This window comes from Lissotriton vulgaris, chromosome 3_1 (genome assembly GCF_964263255.1).
Source record: "Lissotriton vulgaris chromosome 3_1, aLisVul1.2, whole genome shotgun sequence".
In the NCBI taxonomy this organism is placed as follows: domain Eukaryota; kingdom Metazoa; phylum Chordata; class Amphibia; order Caudata; family Salamandridae; genus Lissotriton; species Lissotriton vulgaris.
This window is the reverse complement of record NC_141689.1, coordinates 1,298,651,092-1,298,673,306: the sequence shown is the minus strand read 5'-3', so window position 1 is coordinate 1,298,673,306 and position 22,215 is coordinate 1,298,651,092. Positions and strand designations below refer to the sequence as shown.

Genomic DNA, 22,215 nt, shown 5'->3' with positions numbered 1-22,215 from the left:
GTATAGTTTAATAGCTCACAGCTCTATGTTAGGATCTTAACTTATAAACTGTGTTAGAACTGGCTATTTCTGGTAGGCTAAGGCTGACGCCAAAGCTAGGCAGAAACCACCATTCTAGTCAGGGCAAGGGAGTCACACACCAAGATAACCCCTGCTCACCCCTGGTAGCTTGGCACGAGCAGTTAGGCTGAACTCGGAGGCAATGTGTAAAGCATTTGTGCCAGCACACAACAGCAACAACATACTAGTCACACCACAAAAGGAACTCCACACAAGGTTATTATAAAATAACCTTTGTATTGTAAAAACACATCAGATAGTATCACACAAATTACATGGTGGCAACTGGCACGGGCAGTATTCACAAGGGATTATGTACAGGACAGGGCCACATGGGCCACTGTCAGAATCAGCACTTAGTAGAAATTAGAATAAGTATAGCACAAAATAACAATTATAGATCTCATTCAGTAACTACTGGGAACAGGTACCAGGACCTCACTAGGACCACCTGTACTAAAAGAACAACCACCTAAGAATAAACTACATTTAGGGGTATAAACAAGAACACATTACCCATGATGCATGAAACACATTCAGAGGAGTAGTAAAGGAAAAACACATGATGCCTAAAACATTCAGAGGTGTAAGGACAACCACCTAAGTATCACACAGCGTTTAGGGGTCTAGGAAAGAACACATTACCCATGATGCATAAATATACATTCAGAGGAGTAGTAAAGAGAAGCACATAATGCATAAACCTACACATTCAGCGGTGTTAAGAACAAAGCACATGATGCAATAAAATACATTCAGAGGTGCAGCGCAAGCAGACACATGATGCCTAAAACATTCAGAGGTGCAGCGCAGGGAAAAGGAAGACACATGATGCCTAAAAACATTCAGAGGTGCCAGAACAATACAATAGCGCAAAAATCACATGATGCCTAAAAACAATCAGAGGTGCAATAACCATACAATTGTGCAAAACTTACATAAGCCACCACCTGTGGCAGTCCCTAGGCCAACTGGCCTTGTTGGGGCTCAGACGCCCTGTGTCCAAATGTCAGGGCGCGCTGCCAAGTAGCGCCAGTCCAAGCACAAGCCTAAACGTAGCAGGTGCCCACTACTTACTGGGAGACTGGGAATACTCACAAGGGCCTAAACGCTGCAGCTGGCACTAAGTGCTGCACAGCTGTGACTGGCCGGGCACCTCCGTGCCATCTCTGTCCCTCTCAGGGACTCACTCTCCATCTTGCGCCTAAATGGTGCAGCTGCCCACTAATTGCTGGGCAGCTGGAGACAAACTTCAAAACTGCGACTGGGTCCTTACTGACCCTTAGGCGCAAACTGCGCCCACTGCTGGAGCCACACAGGCTTTGGACTCTCTCATGGCCCGACAATGCCCACTGCCCCCAGGAGCCTCCGTGGCTCTAGAACAAGAATAGGGGTAGGGAGCCTCTCTGGCTCGCTAAAACAACAATGTGCCCCCCTAGAGCCTCCGTGGCTCTAGAAACAACTGGGGGGGGGGGGACACGGGCCGCAGGGACCATTGACAGAACGTTGGGCCGGCCCACTGCCATCTGAGGCCGCCCTGAATATATCCCTGCCATGGCGGAGCTCAGCAGCTCCTAAAATCATCATGCCCTTGCTGGAGCGGCCCGCTGCCAAGTGGAGCCGCTCTTTACCGTCACTGTGCCTGCAACAGCCACCTACCGTAGCCCCACGGAGCTCCCCAGCCCTTCTACTCACCGGGCTGTCCTTCTCCTGGCGGGGGCTCCTCCGGGCAACCGCACTTCTTCTGCGGGGCTTTCCCCTCCGCCTTGGAACCCCGCGGTATCGCTCTAGCCGGCCTCTTCATTCTGGCAGGCGGGGCGGGCAGGCAGGCATCTCCGGTCTCTCTCTCTTGGCGGCGGACATCTCTGGCGAGCAGCGCGGCGGGGCAGGCACGGCATGGCGCCTCCCGCCCCCCTCTGCAAGACGACCGGCCGCACGTCTCCTCCCTGGGCTCCCTCCAGCACATGGGAGCCCCGCACCACTCGCACTACGTCCTCTCTACTCGGTGGTGGCCCCGGGGCTTCTCCACGACTCAGCGGAGCCCCGGGCTGCGAGAAACCAGTTGCCTCTTCCTCCGGCTGGCGGCCTTCCGGTCAGCTTCTCCTCTTCTCGCTGCAGGGCTCCCTCAGCTCACGGGAGCCCTCTGAACCCGCCGCCATGCTTCTTCTCTGTTTTCCCGAGCACTTCCCGTCATGGCAGGCCCGCCTTCGTCACGGCCGGGCCCGCCTGACTTCCGGTTTTGAGGGCCGCCAATGGCAGCGCAACCCTCAGTAGGGAGGCGGGCGCAGCGCCTCCTTCGAGCTCTCCGGGCCAGCGGAGTGCTTTTTACTCCGTAAATGCTGAGGGGTGGGCTCCCTCGAATTAAATAATAAAATAGCGGCAACCACGCAGCCACAGCATACCAAAGAGGCCGGGTGAGCACCGGCCCCAGCAACCAAAGCGCTCCCAGCACTAGAGGGGCGATCACAGCGCTCCCAAGCGCTACAGGGGAAAGATAAAGCGCTCCTAGGTCAAAAATTAAGCGCTCCTAGGCGCTATAGAAGCAAAAAGTCCAGCCACAAGGTCCTCCTAGGAATGCAGTACATCACAGGACAAGGCTTCCAAGTCCATCAAGTATCCAGGGGCTGGGCAGGGGCCAGGGATTCCCCTGGGCCCAAGCAGCAGCACGCCCCTGGCAGGATTAAAGTTAGAAAACAAGAACACATTGGAAGGGGCACAGCCCCTTCTTATACAGGGAAAAGTCTTTGAAGTCTTTGTGCAGGCAGTGTGAGAACCAGCTAGAACTGGTTATAGAGAAGTCCCTTCAGTATCAGGGACAGAGGTGACAGTCGCCCAGCGGGGGGTGGAGCCAGCATTGTGGTCAGGCGGGCACAGCCCTTCACTATCAGGTGCCATCTCCTCCCACTTCCCTGGCAGCAGATGCTGCCTTTCATCCACGGGCTGACTCAGACAACCTCCTGGGGCTCTGCAGTCCCTGTCACCCTGAAACCAGACAGTCAATCCACAGCAGGCCCAGGCACTCTGGGCCAGGCTCACCAGCCAATCACACGCCAGACACAAATTACACAAATATGCCAACTTCTAAAAGTGGCACTTCTAGACTAGCCACACTCATGCCGCATATACCATTACGCAGCATTCAATCTCACGAGTTCGCACATATCAAACTCGCCCCTGCACTCCCCACACATCAGGAACTACCATGGGCATACATATTCCCCATTCATTCCTATGGGAGGGCAGGTCACTCACCACACATACCCAGAGAGCTCAAGCACTTTACACTGTACCACAGTGAAAAAGTGTGCAGAAGCCTAAAATCACCAACACTAGGTCACAGAAACAGGCTTGGAAAAAGCAAAAAGTCTCGGGGTGAACCTGCCTAAAGGGCCGGGTCCAACAAACTGCAAGTAACAAAAGGATCTCTCTTATAAAAGCAGTAACCTACTAACCTAGTTAACATTATGTGCACTTTGTGATCTGCATGGTACATGTTCTTTGCAGCAGGCACATTAAGCCTCTGTGCTATCTTGCCAGGAGACAAAACTTCGATCTCTCTTTAGGAAGAACAATAAACACCAAAATTATCATGACATTTTTATTGTTGCTGAAAATTGCTGGAGGCCAGGAAGGCGGCAGCAAGTTTTTTTAAAACCATAATATACTTGCAAACACTACGCACCCACCCGAAATAGGTACCTAGAGCGGTAACACCGTTCGCACCGCCCTAGCCTCAAGGTTCATGTGACCTCAGTGACAGTCACAGTGACTGGATCAATGTTGCTCTAGGGTGTACTGCTTCGTAGGCCTTCACACAATACTGGAGGTGAACTTCAGCATGGATTGTGGTGGACAGGCCTTCAAGGTAAACCAACAATTGACACCACTAGGGTACACCTGCTTGTGCCAATACATCAGGCCTTCTAAGTTCTAGTGGGGCCTTCTGAGGTCTAGCATGGGAATATGCTCCCTCAGTTGAGTGGTTTGGCGGACTGGTCATGAAGGCTGAACCCGGTTCTGCAGTTTCAAATTCGACAGCTCTGGACATAGTGCCACATCCTCTCCCCCACTGAATACCATACTGACCCTCTGAGAGAAACGCCCACTGCCTTCAACTACAATCTCATTGTGCCGCTATAAACCCTTGGATGTGGCTCAATTCAAATTATGCTCTTGATAAGAGTAATATGCTGCCTAAAAAAATAAATAAGTTAAAGCAAACACTCACAGGGAATCCAAGGTTAAGTAAAGCATGTGAAATGTAAGCAGAAACAACATTGTTACCATAACGATCTCTCACTCACTATTCAGAAATCAGCGAGTGGTTTAACCTGAAAAGTTAAGGACATGGCTACAGGGCCCTGAAAGGAACCGTTTTCAATGCCCATTGCTAATATCCTTACAAAACGTAAGCAGTGTGGTTTAAAAAGACAACATCCATAAACACAGAGCCATGGTACACATTTTGTTTTCCAATCCACCCATCAACCAGGTTATGCAATACATCCAGGAATGGTGTACTTCCCCACCAGGGGACAATAATGATGTTCAAAGAAAGATGATAAAACAAAGGTAGTGCTTCACTGCAAAGTCTGTTAAGTGAGGCTGATGTGTTTGGATGTGAATAAAACCAATCTGGTCACTTTGCAACTACTCTGTACTGCTTTATTTAGTTATGTATTTATTTTTCATATTTAATACCTTTTATTTCTCTCCATCCCGAGGCTGCACTTTGGAATCGAAAATGTCAGAAAAGGGTATTTCCCACAAGAGTGTTTTTTTTTTATCCATTTCACAGGGAAGCAACTAAATGAAAGAAGGAAAGAGAGGTTGTGAACCGTTTCTTCAAGTCGTGGTTTTCAGTAAGTGAGGAGCAAGACAGAAAGAGAGGGAATAATAAGACGGGGGGGAGGTTGGGGGGGTGCAGCACAGAACAAAACAGGACATTGTCCGTGTCTTCGCTGGGCAGTAAGAAAGAGATTGAGTCCTTTTCATTCTCTGCCCCTCCCGAACGTCCACGAAAGCCAGCCGAGCCTTATCTGAATGCCTTTGCTATTTCTTCCATCCTGGGACACAGTTTTGACAAAAAAAGTAGGGGAACAGAATCGTTTTAATAAAAGAAGTAGGGGCACACCGTGCCCTTCCGATCCTGCCCACTTCGACCACTGAGTCTGCCAGCATCAGAAAAGTGCGGCTTTTTCAATATGGCCCCCAACAACAGATTAAGTTATCGGTCTACGCGGATGATATTTTATTTTACTGCTCCGACCCTCAAACAACTCTACCTTCCTTCCTCAATCAAGTATCTGCTTTCTCTATCGTATCTGGATATAAACTAAATACGGACAAATGTGAAATACTCCCCCTGAACCCATTATGCCTCAAACATCTATTTGACACCTCTGGTTTCTCCTGGCAACCTTCTAAGATTAAATATTTGGGTGTCTGGTTCGCCCCTCGCCTTTCGGATACCCTCAAATTTAACTTTGATTCTCTTTCTACTAAGATCACCACTTCTACCACACGTTGGAATCCTCTCTTTCTTTCTTGGTGGGGACGATTGGACTCCATAAAAATGATGCTGGCGCCTTTGGTTTTATACACCATTTCTATGACTCCTATTCATATCCCAAATCATTACTTCAAGTCCATAGATTCTATTTTGCTGAAATTTTTATGGAAAGGAAAAAGATCTCGAATAGCTCTTTCTGTTTTGAAGAGAGACAAATCTATGGGCGGGGTCAAATTCCCCAATTTTAAAGCATATCATAATGCCTTTTCTTTAAAACAAGCTCTACGCTGGCTTACTTCAGATCTTCCGTATTATCCTCCACTTTGGCTTACGCTAGAATCATCCTTCCTCCATCCCTATGACTTCAGTGAAGTTCTTTCCTTTTCCTCTAATGTCTCCTCTTTTCGGTCCCCTATAATTTCTCGCACTCGCTCCCTTCTTCAGCCCTACTTATTATCTTCTTATCCTTCTACTTCTTCTCTTCAAACTCAACCTATTTGGCATAACAAGCATCTTCAAATTCGCAATCGCTCTCTCTATTGGAAATCTTGGCACTCTCGTGGTTTAAAATGGGTTTCTCAACTTCTTTCTGATGCTGATCCTCTCCCCTTTCACCTTCTTCAAGAACAATTTTCACTCCCTTCCTCTTCTCGTAAACAATATTTATCGCTGATTCCTTCCCTTCTCCAATATCTCTCCGATCTTCCCTCCACCAATTCTATTCCTACACCTCATCTTTCCATTTCTAATGCCCTTGACCAATCTCCCTCTGCTTCTTTTCTATATAAAACTCTACAATCGTCGACTGAACGCTCTAAATCTAAGGTTGAGCTGGCTTGGGAAGAAGACTTGTCTCAAGAATGGCTCCCTATTTTTTGGGATAAGATTTGGTCTAAAATTCACAAAACATCTAGAGCTGCTAATACTACCCAAACCTTATTTTTTATTTACAATCGTACATTATACACTCCCTCTATTTTGTCATCTTTCTCATCAGACACTCCCTCCACCTGTTGGTCATGTTCTTGTCCTATAGCTGATTTGAAACACATGCTCTTTGAATGCCCTCCCATTCTCCATTTCTGGCATTTAGTTTGGTCTCAATTCCAAAAACTTTTCAATATCACTCATCCCTTTTCCATCCTTCATATTTTTCTAGGTTCCCTTTCCCCTGATCTTCCTGGTTCTCACTTTAAACACAAACTACTGGACCTCCTGATTGCCATAGCCTTTCATCATATTACATCACATTGGAAACAGGCTAATGATGTTTCTTTCACTGCTTGGTGGAACGCAGTGTGTTTTAACCATCGTCTAGACACAAATTTTGTATCCCCTATTTCCCTAGCAATACAACGTGACCTACTATGGCTCCCCCTCACCGAATACCTATCCCAGATCTCCAGACCACCCCCCATTTCTACATTGCGCAATGTCGAAGTTCAAAAACCACCATGAATGTTTAGTTTTAATATATATGAATTTATTGATGCACATTAAGTTTTCTTATTGTTATCTCTGCGATTTTTACTTCTAATGATTTTCCCTTCTCCTCAATATTCTTGCATCTCTTCAATACATATTGTTCTCTTTACGTTATTTTTCATGAAAAATTCCACTGTAATTGTAAGAGAAAAAGTTGTGTTTTTATAACTTATGATTGTTTCTTCTTGTACTGCTTTGCTATTCTCATTCCTTAATAAACTTCAAACTTAAAAAAAAAAGAAAAGTGCGGCTGTCCTGTAACCATCATGTCGTCAGTTCGGATCCCATTCTATGCCAACGGAGTTCGTAACTCAGGCACGACCTTCACTTTTTGCCAAAATAAAAGTTTGCTTAAGGGACTGACTATACGTACAACTTTTATCCCGTCCAACACATTTTAAAAATAATTTCAAGTTCTACAAAATTAATATCCGTGAAGTGATAGCTTACTTTCGTATTAAATACAATTTAGAAAACTGCAGAAGCTATTTTACGGACAGGACTTTGAGGCTAGGACTTTTCATTATTTATTTTAGCCTCTTTATAAGGCGTTGGTTAGCAGCAGCAGATTTGTGCTCTATCTATCCGCCTGTGCGTGCGTGCGGCTCTGCACCTTTTAATCCACGCAGGGCAGTCGGTGGACTGCGTGTGAGGGCGGGGAGAGGAGTGACATCGGACGCCCCGCCCAGCCGAAGAAGATTTTATAGTGCAGACGGAGGCCGGCTCTGCCGCTGCTGTGACCGTGTCTCCTGAGTGCGTGTAGCGGCTCTCCCAAGCTTACTTACCCAGAGAGGCAATGGCAGGAGGAGGGCCCCACGCGCAGCCACCGAGCCCTCCCACCGGGGGCAGGGGCGCTCTGGGTGAGGTGGTGGGCGGCATGTGGTCGGCGCTGGTACTGGGGCTTCTCGCCGCTATCTTTGCCTGGTTTTGGTACGGAGGCTCCGGGGAGAGTGAGGATGATGGGGCGGCGGCGAGCCAGCCCGGAACAAAACCCGTATCAACCGCGAGGAAAGAGGTAGACGGCGAGGAACAGGCTCCGGACGTCTGCAGCGCCCAATCTGAAGTGATAGAAGGGGGTGTGAAGGTTGAGAAGTCAGCAAGCAAAGCAGCCACGTGCCAGTCCCAAATCAACACAGAAGGAGCAACAGGTAACTTCAAGTCGACCACTGCACCTTGACAGAAGTCACCGCTCGCCCCACCCCAGCCCTCTCAAGGCACCTCCAGCAGTTAACGCTTTTAGTAGCCTGCATAGATAGTCCTTGTACTTGAATGTCCGCTCGCCCGCACAGCATCATTTGTCAGCGATACTTGGCCTTTGAGTCCTGTCTGGCAGTGCATTAGATAAACGTCTGAAGTGTTCACACACACAAGTAAAATCGTAAAACGTGGCGAGTTAGGTGTTATCCATTCCCTTCTCGTTTTTTTCTTTTTGAGTGAACCGAGGTATCGAATTTGATGAATATTCCATCGTAGCCGCGAGCCTTTCAAGGTTGTAGTATCAGATAAAGGTTTGGTGGTGAATTACTTTAAAGAAAGTGATGGCTTTTTTGATGTCATGCCATTTCTCCCCACACTTCTTCCAGTGTCAGGTTATTAAACGCAGGGGGGTGGAGGGGTAGTGCTCCTCTTGGTTGCAACCATCTCCCGAAATATACTAAAGTTAAGTGCATGTCGTCTGTACCGCTGGTTGTCAGCATTTTTGGTTTAATGACTAACTTATTTTTCTGGAAGCATTTTTCGGCAGAAGAGCCCTGTCGGAGTAAGGCAGCGGCATGCTCGTCAGAAACGCATAACCTAGTTTTATTTTTAGCATTATGGGCGTGCTGAGAATCTGTGAGGCTATGCCGTACAGTGTGTGAACGTGGGGAGGGTTGCCCGTGGGAGAGAATGCTTTAGTTGAAGCATGATATCCTTGTTCTGACATGTAACTGACCAGTCCACCTCTGTGACCCGCTGACCTATGACCTAAGATTGGAATGTTTATTTTGGCCGCCGCTTCGTAATGGTCGTCTCTCTTCAGGTTCATGCAGGCTGTACTACTACCCACTGAGAGACTGCCACATCTTGCTAAACGCATTGATTTCTGCGAATGCAGAATCAAGGGGCATTTGGTGGTTAATGTTAAACTTGCTGTACGTTATCCTTTGGCTAGTATTTGTTCACTCTGCCTTCAGTGTTTCTAATTTGTAGTCAAACAGAATGAAGCCACTACAGAGTGTCCAATGTTCATAACGTTGTTTGTACAAGTCAAGGAAGACAATTTGACGTTACCTGCTGTGGAGATGGCCAGCTAACCAAAAAGTCGTTCTCTAGAGAGCGGCACAGAAGTGGCTGTTTAATGGTTGATGCCACTCGCGGTGCTTGCATAGGTGACAAGCAGTATTTTGGTTACAGGAGTAGTCTTAGTGATGGTGCGGAGTTCATGCCGTGGCAGATTAATCGTTTGACTTTTCCCAGTTCATGGTGCTGGCTTTAGCAAGACCCATCAGCAAATGCCACTACAGCACCTGCACACTTTGTGTGTTGTGAGGCGGAACTGTCCAGGGAACCTAGGTGAATTGACAGCTCCACTCCAAATCCTGCTGATATAGCCTCCTAGTGCTCACTTTAAAGGCCCTGTTTAGTTCCATTAGTCTGAGTTGTCGTATCGGGCAGCATGTGTTGAAAAGCAAAGGCAGAACTGCTGGACACCTTGCGACCCACTTAGTGTCCAGAGTGTCATTTCTCAAGTTGGCCTAGTCATTAACTGATATTAAGGGGTTTCCATTTCTCACTCTGCACGGATAACATTTTACAAGGCTGAATGTTGTTAATATGACCTTGATGAAACTTCCCCAATAACTGAGAAAAGTGGAACCTCTGATAGATAATATGCTACACTTAGCTAGAGGTGGGTGAGCCAACAAATTAACAAGCAGAGTCAAAGCTCTGGCTTGCTTCAAAGTCTCTCCACGAGCCGAGACTTGAACTCAATCATACAACAAACTTAACATTCAATATGATAGTCTCGTGAAATTTCAAAAAATTGTATTGGTGTAAACATGTGGAAACTTTTGACATTAATACGCCACTGCACTGAAGCACTACAGTGATAGTTTTTAAACATGGAGTTGGAACCATTTCAGGCCCGCTCCCACCCGGAAGACAGTGCCATTCGTGAATTAAGAGCACAGCAGTAGTCATGTGAACCCTGCATCTGTACTACAGCTGGTATTCTGAACTCGAGTATTTGAAGGTGCTTTCATATGCGATGGTGCAGAAAAAGGAGGATCGGCAATATAAAATGTTTGCCTAAAACCACACAAGTTGGTTAATTGGAAAAGCCTCAATTAATCAAGGTTTTCCGGTTTCTCTTTGTGGATATCAGCCACAAAACAAGACTTCATTTGTCAGTCCTGTTTAACATTTTAATGCTTTGTTTTTTCCTCTTTGAGAATAAAAGGGTAGAGTGAGTGCGGGAGGCAGTAGCCACATCAAAATTCGGCTCGTTATGGGCTCAAGTTTCCAATGAGTCCTCGAGATAAGCCAAAGCCACGCTTGAGCATTCAGTTGCTTACCCACCTCTGCTCTTCGCCACAAAGGATGAGGTGGAGAGAATCCTAATGGAGTTAAAATCTGGTTTGTCAGAAGATTTGCCACATTAATATTTTTAAAAGATCTTACCCATGTTACGATTTCTGCACCTGCCTTCATTCTAAATTACTCTTCTTTCAGGCATGGTTCTTAATAGTTGGAAGTTGTCAATGGTAAAACCTGTCTTGAGTTTAATTTAGATCACTCAGTAGCATGTAACTACTAGCGACCCATTGCACTTTACTATGTTGAGTGCCTCAGCATGGTCCCATTTTTTTACATTTACACCTATCCTCTGGCTGAAAATGTCGGAGATTTTGGTTTTGAAATTATTTCCTTTGCTGGCTATACCTGGATTATTCTGTGGGACAACAAGCCTCTGCATAAAATAAAGGAAGATGTGAACAATTGCTTGCTGTCCATCTGGGATTGGATGAATCTTTTCTCAGACGTAATGGTTCCAAACATAGGCAAATAAAACCTACATTTACTCTTCACGTCCAGAGCCTCTTCATTCGCCATCTGTGATGTTAAAGAATCTAAATCTTGGATTCAAGATAAACACTGTCGTCATATTCCTCAAATTAATAGTACTGTCTCTGCCTGGTTTTTGCAGTGAAGATGGTTATTTCCCTCCCTTTTTATTACAGGAAAAATAAGTTATCAGCTAATGTAGTAATATGCTCACGGCTGGATTATGCGAATGTCTGTTACTAGTATTGCTTGAAATTGCAATTTTGTAGGGTCCAAAGAACAAGACGTGTCAGTTAGTGGTCTTAAGTCTTTGTAAATATGAAGATTAGAGTGAAAAAGATCCCTGCACTGGCTTTTGGTTGAGCAAAGAATTAGATTTAAAGCTTTTTGTCAATCTAACTACTCCATTCGGAAACTTTTTCCGAGGCATAACACAAATGGATCTTTCGGATCTGAAAAGCTTTTCCTATTGATGCTTCACTGATTCTCACAGTTGAGAACGGGTGGCATAACTTTCCACGTTTTAAGAGAGCGCAACACTGTTTTGGTGATTCTGCGACAGAGGGAGAATCTGCCTTCGACTTGAAAACGGCTTTAAACTTCCATGTAATGTTAAGTTAGATATTTCTTCGGTGGTTCGTCTTGTTGGTTCTTAAAAGGTTAAGAATTCTTTGGGCTTATGTATTGCTCTTTATAAATGTCTGTCATTTGTACTTGCATGTATGTAAAAAGGGTATGTCTGTTCTCTGTATGTAAGCAATGTAGGTCTGCGTGCAAATACACTACCTATGACCAATTATATAGCACAGTTTAAATTGAATATTTTATGGCACTTAATGAAAGGTGTTATGTATTGCAAAGTTTGGTGGCAATTCTGTTATTACCCTTATTAAAAAGAAAGAATGAGTTAAGACTTGCAGCATTAAAAAAAAACTATAGTTACTGGCTGTGTACAGCTGTTTGCAGTGGGGAACTAAGCCACTGAGCTTTTGTTTCCTTAATTGGAACTCGTGTCCAACAAATTGCACAAAAATCTCCCAGCAAATACATTAACGCCTGAGTTATCGAACTAAGATGTGAACCTTTGGCTTGCTGGTCCCGTACCTTGCTCTGTCAAAGACTGAAAGACGTGGTCTGCAGAATGCACATGCAGGTCTGGCACTAAATCGAATTGCTGGCGATAGTGCCCTGGGCGGAAATAACATTTGGTGTTAGTTGTGAAATTAAGCCAGAACAGCATTGTTTTTGCTTTTCCTGTCATTTTTTTTTTAATTGAGTGCTTGTTAAAATACACATGTAGTGGGTCAGCTAATAGGCAGACTCTACTCATGTCTCCCTCTTACTTACTCCCCTCTCCCAGCTTAACTTGTGGGATCTTGTGGTTAATATCCAATTTCCACCACTAGCTGTCCCTGACCCCTTCATGTTCTTATTTTCTTTGTGGCCTCTATCATGAGAATGTCTTCAATGTTCAGAATATCTTTTCGCCGGACGCTACTACACCCCCACTGTAACTGCAAGTCCAAGCCCACCCCTGGTGGTGGGGACTACATTTTAAATGAAATACAGGGAGGCATTGTCATTTTGAAGGTTATTGGCGACTCTTCTCAAGCTAGCCTACCTGCAACTGAGTTGACAAGTAGATACTGCACTGCATCTTTTTACCCTTTGTACCAAATAATAATTCCCTAGCAAAGCATGAGTTTTAGTTGTAGATTCAAAATATTTCGCCTTCTATTAGGGCATAGCTTTACAAACTTTTCATGTTGGTGACACACTTTTTGGAGATGCATCATTTAGGGACACAATAAGGCAGTGTATTGAGCGATCGTAGCGTTCGAGCCTGAACCTCCTAAAGGGGTTGGGGGGGGGGGGGGTTGTCTGAGATCGTAGCGAGCGAGCTCGAACCACCTAAAGGGGTTTGGGGGGTTCTCTGTGGGTCTCCTTTCCTCTCTGTGGGTCTCCCTTCCTCTCTGTGGGTCTTGCCCCCCCTCTCTTCTCACCCTGCGTGTATGGTAGCCTGGGCAGAGACAGCTTCCTGGACACACACACAGCTGCACCCTAGTACTTTGCAAGTCTTTAAAAGACCATTTACTGCTTTGTTGTGAATATCCTGGCCCCCATAGAGCAGAGTGTCAGGGAGTCCGTGCTGCGTTTGCTGACACCCTTTCAAAGGAATGCCTCTTAATTAGCAACAGTTATGTGCGAAGTGTCCATTAAAACCGGTGTCATCGTGTGACACACCCACCATTTGCAGGCGACACAGTATTGTGTCGGGACACACCGTTTGGAAAGCTCTGAATTAGGGAGTGACTTTGTTTAGTGTGTAAATTGCAGATAGTGGTATGGGAGACAGTCTTCCCACTAGACAGACAAGTGGAATCTGTCACTGTTAAAAAAAAAGTGCAATTATAAGCCTAACCTCTTTAGTAGAGAGATAAATATATCCCTCTGGGCAGAGCCAAAGCCAACTCGAGACATCTATTAAAGAATTTGTAACATTGGTCATTTCAGACAGTTGTCCTTTTCAGCTAACCCAAAGATGGTGCTGGTATGTTGATTACGCAGGAATCTTCAGAACTTCCAGTTCCGGGGCAGGAAATCGTTTTGCAATAAACTTATCTAAAACACTCATTGAAAGATTGCCAGCAGGAAGGATGGGCAGGTTGTGCAAGAAAAGTAAAGCAAACCCGTTTGTTCTAGTTTTGAATGTGATTTAGCTGTAGGTGAGCTGTTGTGAAGCTGTTCTGACTGCATGCTTCAAGAATCCGAATCAGTTTGAAATGGAGCACTTGCGAAGCATTGCTGCCGGTGAGGGCGATTGAGTGTCTTGAGCAGTTTTGCTGGACCGCAGCTGTTGCCTTGTAACAGTAGCTCATAGGTCAGTGTACGACAGCTCCAAAACGTATGCCTTACACAGCAAGCCAACACAACTGTATCCTTAAAGGACAAAGTCAGAAATCGCCTCTGGGTGCTCCACTATGTTAGCAGATGAAAAGCAAAAATACTGACATCTTGCATTTGATGCACGTGTTTAAGATAGATTTTTCTTGTTTCTAGTTATTTAAAACCATTACAATACGTCATCAAACGCCCAAACACTCCAAAGTCACAGTTGGTCAAATGATACTTGTCAGTCAGGTTAAAATATCAAAAACACACTTATAATAAAACCGAAAAGGGATGCAGCACTAGGGCCACCCAAGCCTAGTCCTAGCCAGTGTGTAGCAGCTAATCTGTAAGCCTGCAATAGTCTCTGTAGGGGCAGAGCGACAGCTGTATTTTAACTTCAGAACCACCAGGCACCTGCATTTTTATTTATTTCAGCTGGTCGTAGTGGATGTATTCAATAATTTAAGGACTTCCCTGAGGAATTTCATGCAGCTGGCTGTAAGCTGACCATCTGAACCACTGAAGCATGTGATAACTGCTTTATTACATTGAGTGATACCCAAACGCCAAAATATCTGCTTTAACCAGTAGCACCTTAACATTTTTAGACCCAGACAAAGACAGAATATTAATGTGCATTAGTGATTCCTGCACAAAAAAACACAATCCTCATTGCTGATCAGAAAAACCTTTCAAGCATTCAAATTTATATACTTTTAGGGGAATTAGTCCACATCGCATCCATATGAGATCTTTTTTGAGTGCCTGTTTCATAGGGCTAGATTGGTGTCACACTTTTACCTGATCTTGGTAGAGCGTTGCACAGAGATCCACGTGGGCTTTCAGGCTAACTCTTGCAGTTCCTCCTCCCTTGATTTGTTATATTTTAATTTTTGGCTAACAATTTGGCCATCCGCTTCTGGGGCATATTTTGTTTGAATATGCTTTGTGCTCCCAAAAGTTCAGGTGCTCTTCTTGCGTAAGGTTCCCATCAGTTTATTTTCCTGAATGCCAAGCCATATTAGTTTTTTTAGAGAAACTTTAAGAGCTGCCTTAAGCTTGGCGCAGTATCCCAAAAATCGAGCTTTCAGCTTGATTGTTTGCTTCGTCCCAATTCCAGTCGTATTTGAGACGATGGGGTGGCAACGGGGAGAGAAAAAAGATTTATTGCATACATTTAGCACCTTATCCAGCCATGAGTCGATTTGACCTTCAAATATCAGGGAACCATAGGCTAGGGTTGGGATGAACTTTGCCTCAGTCCCTTTACAAATGCCTGTGAGATCTGGACAATGCATCTTTTTTGCCATTTTTTTAAGCTCATTTTCATGGACCAGGGGATATCTTTTGAGTGGAAAGCTGTGTTGAGTGCATGTCACGCATGTTGAAAAGGATGCCCAGGTATTTTAGGCTCGATACTTGCTCCAGTTCATGTTAAATATTTGGTGACAAGTAATCAGCTAATGTCACGGCCTATTTGCAAATCAGAACAAAAATTAATAATTCATGTCGGAGAATTGCAATTAAGCTTGGCAACCATTTTGTGCTATGTAACCTTGACTTGTGGAGAATGGTTTAAACGTGGCTGAGTTGTCGCCAGATGGATTCTTACTACTGGTTTGCAAGAGCTAATGGATCAAATTCTGTCCTCACTTATTCCTACTGGAGCTTACAGCTGGAACATTCCAAATAAAGTGGGGGGGGGGGGGGGTTACTGGGCCGCAGTCGTGTTGGTTGGGGTTTTTCATCACTGGCATCCTGTGGTCTGTCATACAAAAGCCATGCAGGTGCGGTCAAGTAAACACCCTACTGCATCTGACTCTTGGGTTAGTAAGGGTGAGCAGTTGAGGGCGTCTCAAGGAGATAGTGTAGGGGTAAAAACAGAAGTAAAAAAACCTAATCGGTAGGCACAATAAGTGAGTATTGAGCCCACTGATTTTCTTTTTGGAAAGAAGTCCTTTAGCAATCTCAAAATGCAATATGGTACTTATAAAAAAAAATTAACAATACTGGGATGCACACTCGAGGGTCGCCGGAGCTCACTGCATAGAGGAAAAAAAGTGTTATATTTACTCTGCTGCAAGGTAGAAACTGTGAACTGGCGCAGCTTTCCTGTATTCTGTGACCCGAAGGTCAATCTGTAACCTTTTACTATATCAATTTTTGTTGGTTGCAGTTACCTGTAGAAGTCTGTCTGTTTCGTCAGTTTAAAGGCCAGTGTTGCTCCAGCATTGATGTTTATCTGGTGTGGAGCTCACAGGTTTGCAGCTTTTATACATTGGTTGAGCAGTCGACTCTTGTGGACTCTGGAGTGCTTTTGAATGTTTGTGTGATTGTTGCGTACGCATTGCATTATTTTTACATTGCAAAAGTGCCTGATTCTAGCAATACTATCTGCATAACATGGTGTTAGGATTACAGTAGACTGTTTAGAAGTGCTCATTATTATCTCCAGAACTTACAAGTACTGGCTGGCCTAACAACCGTCCAGAAGGAATATTACAAATATGCATATGTTTGATTTATATTGTGTGGTCTTACCGTATAACTTTCTATATAAAGTTCATACTTGTTTTTATAAAACTCGTGTGGAGTCTATTTGTGGTGTCGTCATTGGGTTGCTGAGCATGGTTGCAAATACTTTTACACATTTGCCTTGAAGATAAGCCTGGCTGCTCATGCCAAGCTACAAAGGGGGTGAGCAGGGCTACTTCAGAAGGTGACCTTCCTTCCCCTGACGTGGAACCGCGGGTCCCTATTTGGCCTAAGGTACCTACTTCCTCCAACCAGGGATCCCAGGTCTAACAGTCGCTGATCCAGTCAAACAGGTGCGTACCATAACTCTGCAGTGGGCAGTCCTGATGTGGGACAGTCTCAAATGACTGTAGGTGAGTTCAGTCCTAGGTAGGACTTCTGCAATATCCTGTTGTAGCCATGTCCAGGTAGACCATTCTGATGCAGCCCTAACTGGGCCTTCAGTAATTCGGCAGTTGCAACCCTGCTTGGGCCTTAAGCAGTATAGATGTGGCAGCCCCATCCTGGCATTTAATATTTGCACATTTGCAGCCACAACTGAGCCTATGGCAATCACGCTGCTTGATTCCTGCCAGGAACCAAAATGTTTGGTGTAGGGCACAGGCACCTGGGAGCTCCTAGATCGCACTCCGCTTCTTCCTTGGCATCCAACAGGCAACTGAGATGTACTAGACCTTGCGGTTTTCTGGACAGTCTCTTCTCCTGCAAGACTGGCTTGGATCCTTGCCCCCCCCCCTCCTTCCTCAGCAGTCAAGCAGACTTCTAGGCACTTCATGGCAAGAACATAGCTCTAGAAGCAGGAAATCCAGACTGCAGGGTATGTCTAATCTTATGGAGATTGGCTGTCAGGCACCGGTCCTACTCCCTATATCGAACAGGAGGAAGAATCCGTGCACGCCAGTCGCACACCATTCGGACATAACTCACGCATAATATGAAAGAGGGAAAGGATTAAGGAAAGTTAGCAGTCCCAAGAGCAATATAAGTAAAGCTCCATCAGGTTTTCTGAAAAAAGAGCAAAGACAGCCAACTGTCAGAAACCCTCTAACTACGTAATTAAATGGCAATGTGAAACCGCAACAAACTAAGTTTTTTAAAGATTGTCAAACAAAGCGCTTAAATAGATGTAATTCCAAACCATCAAAGGTCTAGAGAACAAATAAACAAAGACTCAAGACCGCTGTTTGAGATTTGCTACATTTATGGCAACGAGCAGGCCGACAGAGTCCACTCTCTGAATCGAGGCTACATTAATATGAAATAAGGACTGATGCCCAATAACCAGGCAACCAACCAGTGCCTATTACGAGAGATGTATATTTGTCTTGAAAAAGATGGAATAATATAATCAAGCCATCAAAACGTGTCAACGCTACATTCAACACAATCAATGGCAAATAACTAATCCTATAGATAAGCTAAATAACCTGCTACTAGGATTCGTTTTTAAAAATTGTTAAACACTGATGTGTTATCTGATGACAAATTGTATTGTCTGTTCCATGTCTGTTTCTGTGACATATATAAGGTTTTGGCATAGGTGTTTTTTTTAGATAGGACTGAGATCCAGTATATTGTTTTAACATTTTAGCTGTTTAGGCAAAGTTCTTTTTCCTCGTGCATATGTACGTTTTTATAATGTACCAATAGGATGCTATCAACTGTAAATTTTATTTGAATTTTTTAATTGCAAACATCGATTTTTTTTTATTTTTTTTTAATAAAAATAACTTTCTAAATATACACTTTATATGTTGTATGGTTACATTTCGAACTAGGCAGGACTCAACGTATGGGCTAATATTTTGCGATATTCCTCAATGTTGGTAACTTTTTAACCCAAGATTTGTATAAATCTTCCACCAAGGGAAAACCTTATTTCTACCGGTCCTGCTTGCACAGCAATCCTATAATTCTGCAAATCACTCACTATCTTAGCCATTGAAAACTTGGAATCAGAATCAAGGGAATGGTTTGGGTCAAACATCCATGCACAACTTCTAGACTGTGGTTGGGATACACTTTCTCAAACTGTATAATCAGTTTGAGGTGATTATTCTTTTAGGTGTCTTCCTAGGCAGTTCGCCAGATGCTGCCTTGTATTGAGTGAGATTCCATACAAGAGATAGCATTGGGTTTGCTCCATACTGGAGCACCCACAACAGAGGTTCAGAGGTTGGAAGTTTCTGCACCTGGCTGTCATTACCTGAACTGAAGGAGTAATCGGTGAAAGACGAAAGGGTAGGCTTGAGAAGTTGTAACTTTTCACAACAGAGTCCAATGTCCCTACCAGCCACCAAAAAGCATTGCCAAGGAAAACTAATTAGGATCTTTTTGCTAGCCAAACAGAATATTTAAAGGAGCTCTGTCTTCACTCCCCTCACTTCAGTATCTCGGCCTCCTCTCTCCAACTGCTGGAACGTAAGCTGTACACTTCCACTGCCTGGGAACATAGCCCTAAACCTCCATTCTGTGCCAGCTTAGTGGTGTCGAAAAAGGATTCCATTTGCCCCCATTCACACACCATGCATGTCCTACACTGGTTACTCGCATCATCATAATCAGCACACTCAGGATGTCGGTGTTTAAGGGTCTGAGCAGAAGCATGGAAGTGGAACTTTAAACATATGGCCCAGTCTGCTTTAATCAGTGACACAGAGAACACGGTCTGTCACAATATTGATTCTTTTAACCCCAATAGAGTGCTGCCGGCACTCTATGGTCTAATTTTACCATAAAGACAGTAGTTCATGGTCCACAATGAAAGCACACATGTTACAAAGGGATAATCTTCTTTGTATACGGTTACTTAATACCATTACACTTATTTAAAAGACATACAAACCTATAAAATCTCAAATCAAGACTTGGTGCTTTCTCCAAGATGCATGTCAAACTTGTAAAGACAGTGGTATTGTAACAAATTGCGGGTGCTACTTTTAAGTTGACAGTAAAGTGCCTGTGCAGAGTGGGTAGTAGCAGCATAGGATTGTGATGTTTCATTTGAAAATTTCGAAATTGCTGGAAGCCAATGCGATTTAAGAGACACTCGAGTAGATTTCACCGTGGGGAACAGAGATGAATAGATATAACGAAGTGCTGGTGCAAAAGCCTGATTTATCTGAACTAAAAACTAGTATGGTATGGTATAGCTACTCAAGGTGCACTTATGGGAGCTATCCACCTATATCTGTCTGACACGGAGGTCACTGACACATATTAAACAATGATCATAAATTCTAAAAACTCACTTTGTGTCAAAGCTTTAGTTGAATACGCATTTGCAGGTGTGACTGGACTAAAATTATAATACGATAGTGCTTGTGCAAACATTGTGTTTGAGTGGTTTTTCGTAATTTCTTTACAAGGGCCCCATGTATCTTGTATACAAAAAGTGGTTGTACAATTGATAAGAGCTACAAGACATGCGCTAGAAGAACCTGTCAGCCCAGTTACCTGATGCTGGGGTAGCCTGCACATATTGTAAGAAACACTAAAATCCTCTAGTCTCACTAATTTTTAAATATCTGAGCGATTGCAAAACATTTGCCAATAAAGACTTTGCAATAGGCTAAGCTAACATTTTAGTGTGACCAAACATTTTATTTAAAAAGTGCTGTTCTGATTGGTGGTAGTAGCAAAGTAATCTTGCCGTCATTGCTGTCTTTTGACAGTCTTGAGGACGGATTGACAATCTTATGATCATTGTCCTGGGGCTTGATGAGAACCTTAAGTGACATAGTCTGTTATGAGCTAAGGAGACAAACTTTGTCAGCTGGATATTTAGGCGAATGTTATCGGGGTTGAGCGATGTGATAATGGCTTGTCTGCATGTGGGGACTCCCAGAGTGTTCATTCATGTTTCAGCCTGATTTTCCATTTGGCCAGCAGTGCGGGACAAAGGCACACAACACGTTGGGGGATTCCTCACAGTGGCTGCAGCCCCTACAGATTGTACCTTCCTGCAGTCGACGTGAGCTGGCAAGATGTTTCAAGAACAGCCACTCTCCCAGCCTCAGTCATGAATCTTAGCTACAATTGAATGGGATAGATAAGGGGTGGGAGATGCTGGTCGATAGGTGTTAGTGACCGCCCAAGAGTGCTTGCGTTTAGCCAAGGCAGCCCTATCAGAATGGTATGACTAAGTAGGGACCCATTTTTTGATGCCCAGCTTGAAAGCTTGTTGACTCAGATTGCGGTTTCAGAGGTCTTTCAGGTCTAGAAGCTGCTGGCCGTCCTCAAGGAACTGATAATGTGCTAGACTTAGGCCTCTAGTATTTTAGCCCATGGCAATACTTCTAGGTCTTCGTCCCCGACTGCATGCAGCTTGTGGCACAAATTAAGGTAGACACCAGCACTTACTGTCTGCTGATTGAGTAGGCCCAGTTCAACCTGATCTGGGCAGCGGATGAGAACCTTAGCAGGTGAAGAACTCTTCTGTTGAGATTAGAGTTCTCATGACTGCCTGTAATGGGGGTAGGGTTGGGCGAAGGCCTATTGAGCGCTTTGATAGGGCTACCTGTAGTGTCAGCCTTTGCGTCGACTTCTGGTGTAGTGCGAATGAGCCTCCTGCATCTAGGTGAATCCCCTAGGTACTTAAGGATTGATCCACTGTGGACTATAGGATTGATCCACTGTGAACCTGTTCTAAAACCGGCCTCCTCCTTTGCTTTTTTCCTTCCTAGTGTTACTACCTCTGTTTTCTTCAAGTTTCCCTCCAGGATGTTGGCAATTGCTTAAGATTGTAGTAGATTCAGGAGACGTTTTAAATTAATGTGTGTGATGCTGAGCAAGGCAAGATCATAGTGAGAAGCTGGCCTGGTATGATGTACGCTTATGTAAGTGGACACCTTACACCAGTTCAGACAACCCTTCAACCTTAGAAAGCTCTCAAAGTGGTAGCTGTGGAGAGCAGCCTTCATGATTCGTCTAGGAGTGTAAAGCAGCTTGTTATACTTATAGATTACGTGAAAAAATAACTACACAAGGTATTTATAAAAATATGTATTTATTATATAATGCTCTCTAGTACTTACAAATATCTCCTACCTGGGGATATGTACAGTGCACATAATACTTTGCAAAGCAACACAGTAAATAGCACGTAATAAACAGTGGACCCCAGTAGTAGACCAAACCATATACTAAAAGTGGTATAAGAACCACAACTCTGCTCAGTCTGTCGAGAGGACGTGGAAGTGCTAGTGACCCAAGGAACCACCCAAGGTGAGTGACTAGGTACCCCACAGAGTGTGTGCAGTGTAGGAACAAAACTGCGTGCTCCGTACAAGTTTACGTGTAAGTCGCAGTTGTATCTTAAAAATCCTTCCCAGTGGACCCTGAAGAAACCCTGTGGTAGAAAGAAGGTTGGAGAGCCACTTCACCTGTGAATACTCTAGTACCCACGTTACCTACACCAGGTAAGTTGGGTGCATAGGTGTGAAGTGGTGACGGAAACCGCATCAAACCCAGTGGAGGACTTAAGGATAGTGCTGCTGCTGAAGGAGGAGAAAGTGTCAGTTGGAATCCGAAGGTGGATTCTGGTTTTTACCTGCAAGCATAGGGTACAGTGTCACTCAAGAGTGACCTAAAGATCTGCAAGATGAATGCCCACAGATGTCAGGAGTTGCAGGAGAGTTGACGAGGACCTTGACTCTGCAGCTGCGAGGACCAGCGACGCTGAG

General features: G+C 44.6%; 1 protein-coding gene across 1 annotated transcript in view; it reads left to right on the top strand.

Moving 5' to 3' along the window:
- Positions 1-7,743: 7,743 nt before the first annotated feature.
- STBD1 (starch binding domain 1) overlaps positions 7,744-22,215 on the top strand; it is a 91,189-nt gene continuing 76,717 nt past the window's right edge. Inside the window, exon 1 of the mRNA XM_086961782.1 lies at positions 7,744-8,205. Within this exon, the coding sequence (XP_086817908.1) occupies positions 7,854-8,205 (352 nt within the window). The 5' untranslated portion in view covers positions 7,744-7,853. The remainder of the gene's footprint in view (positions 8,206-22,215) is intronic.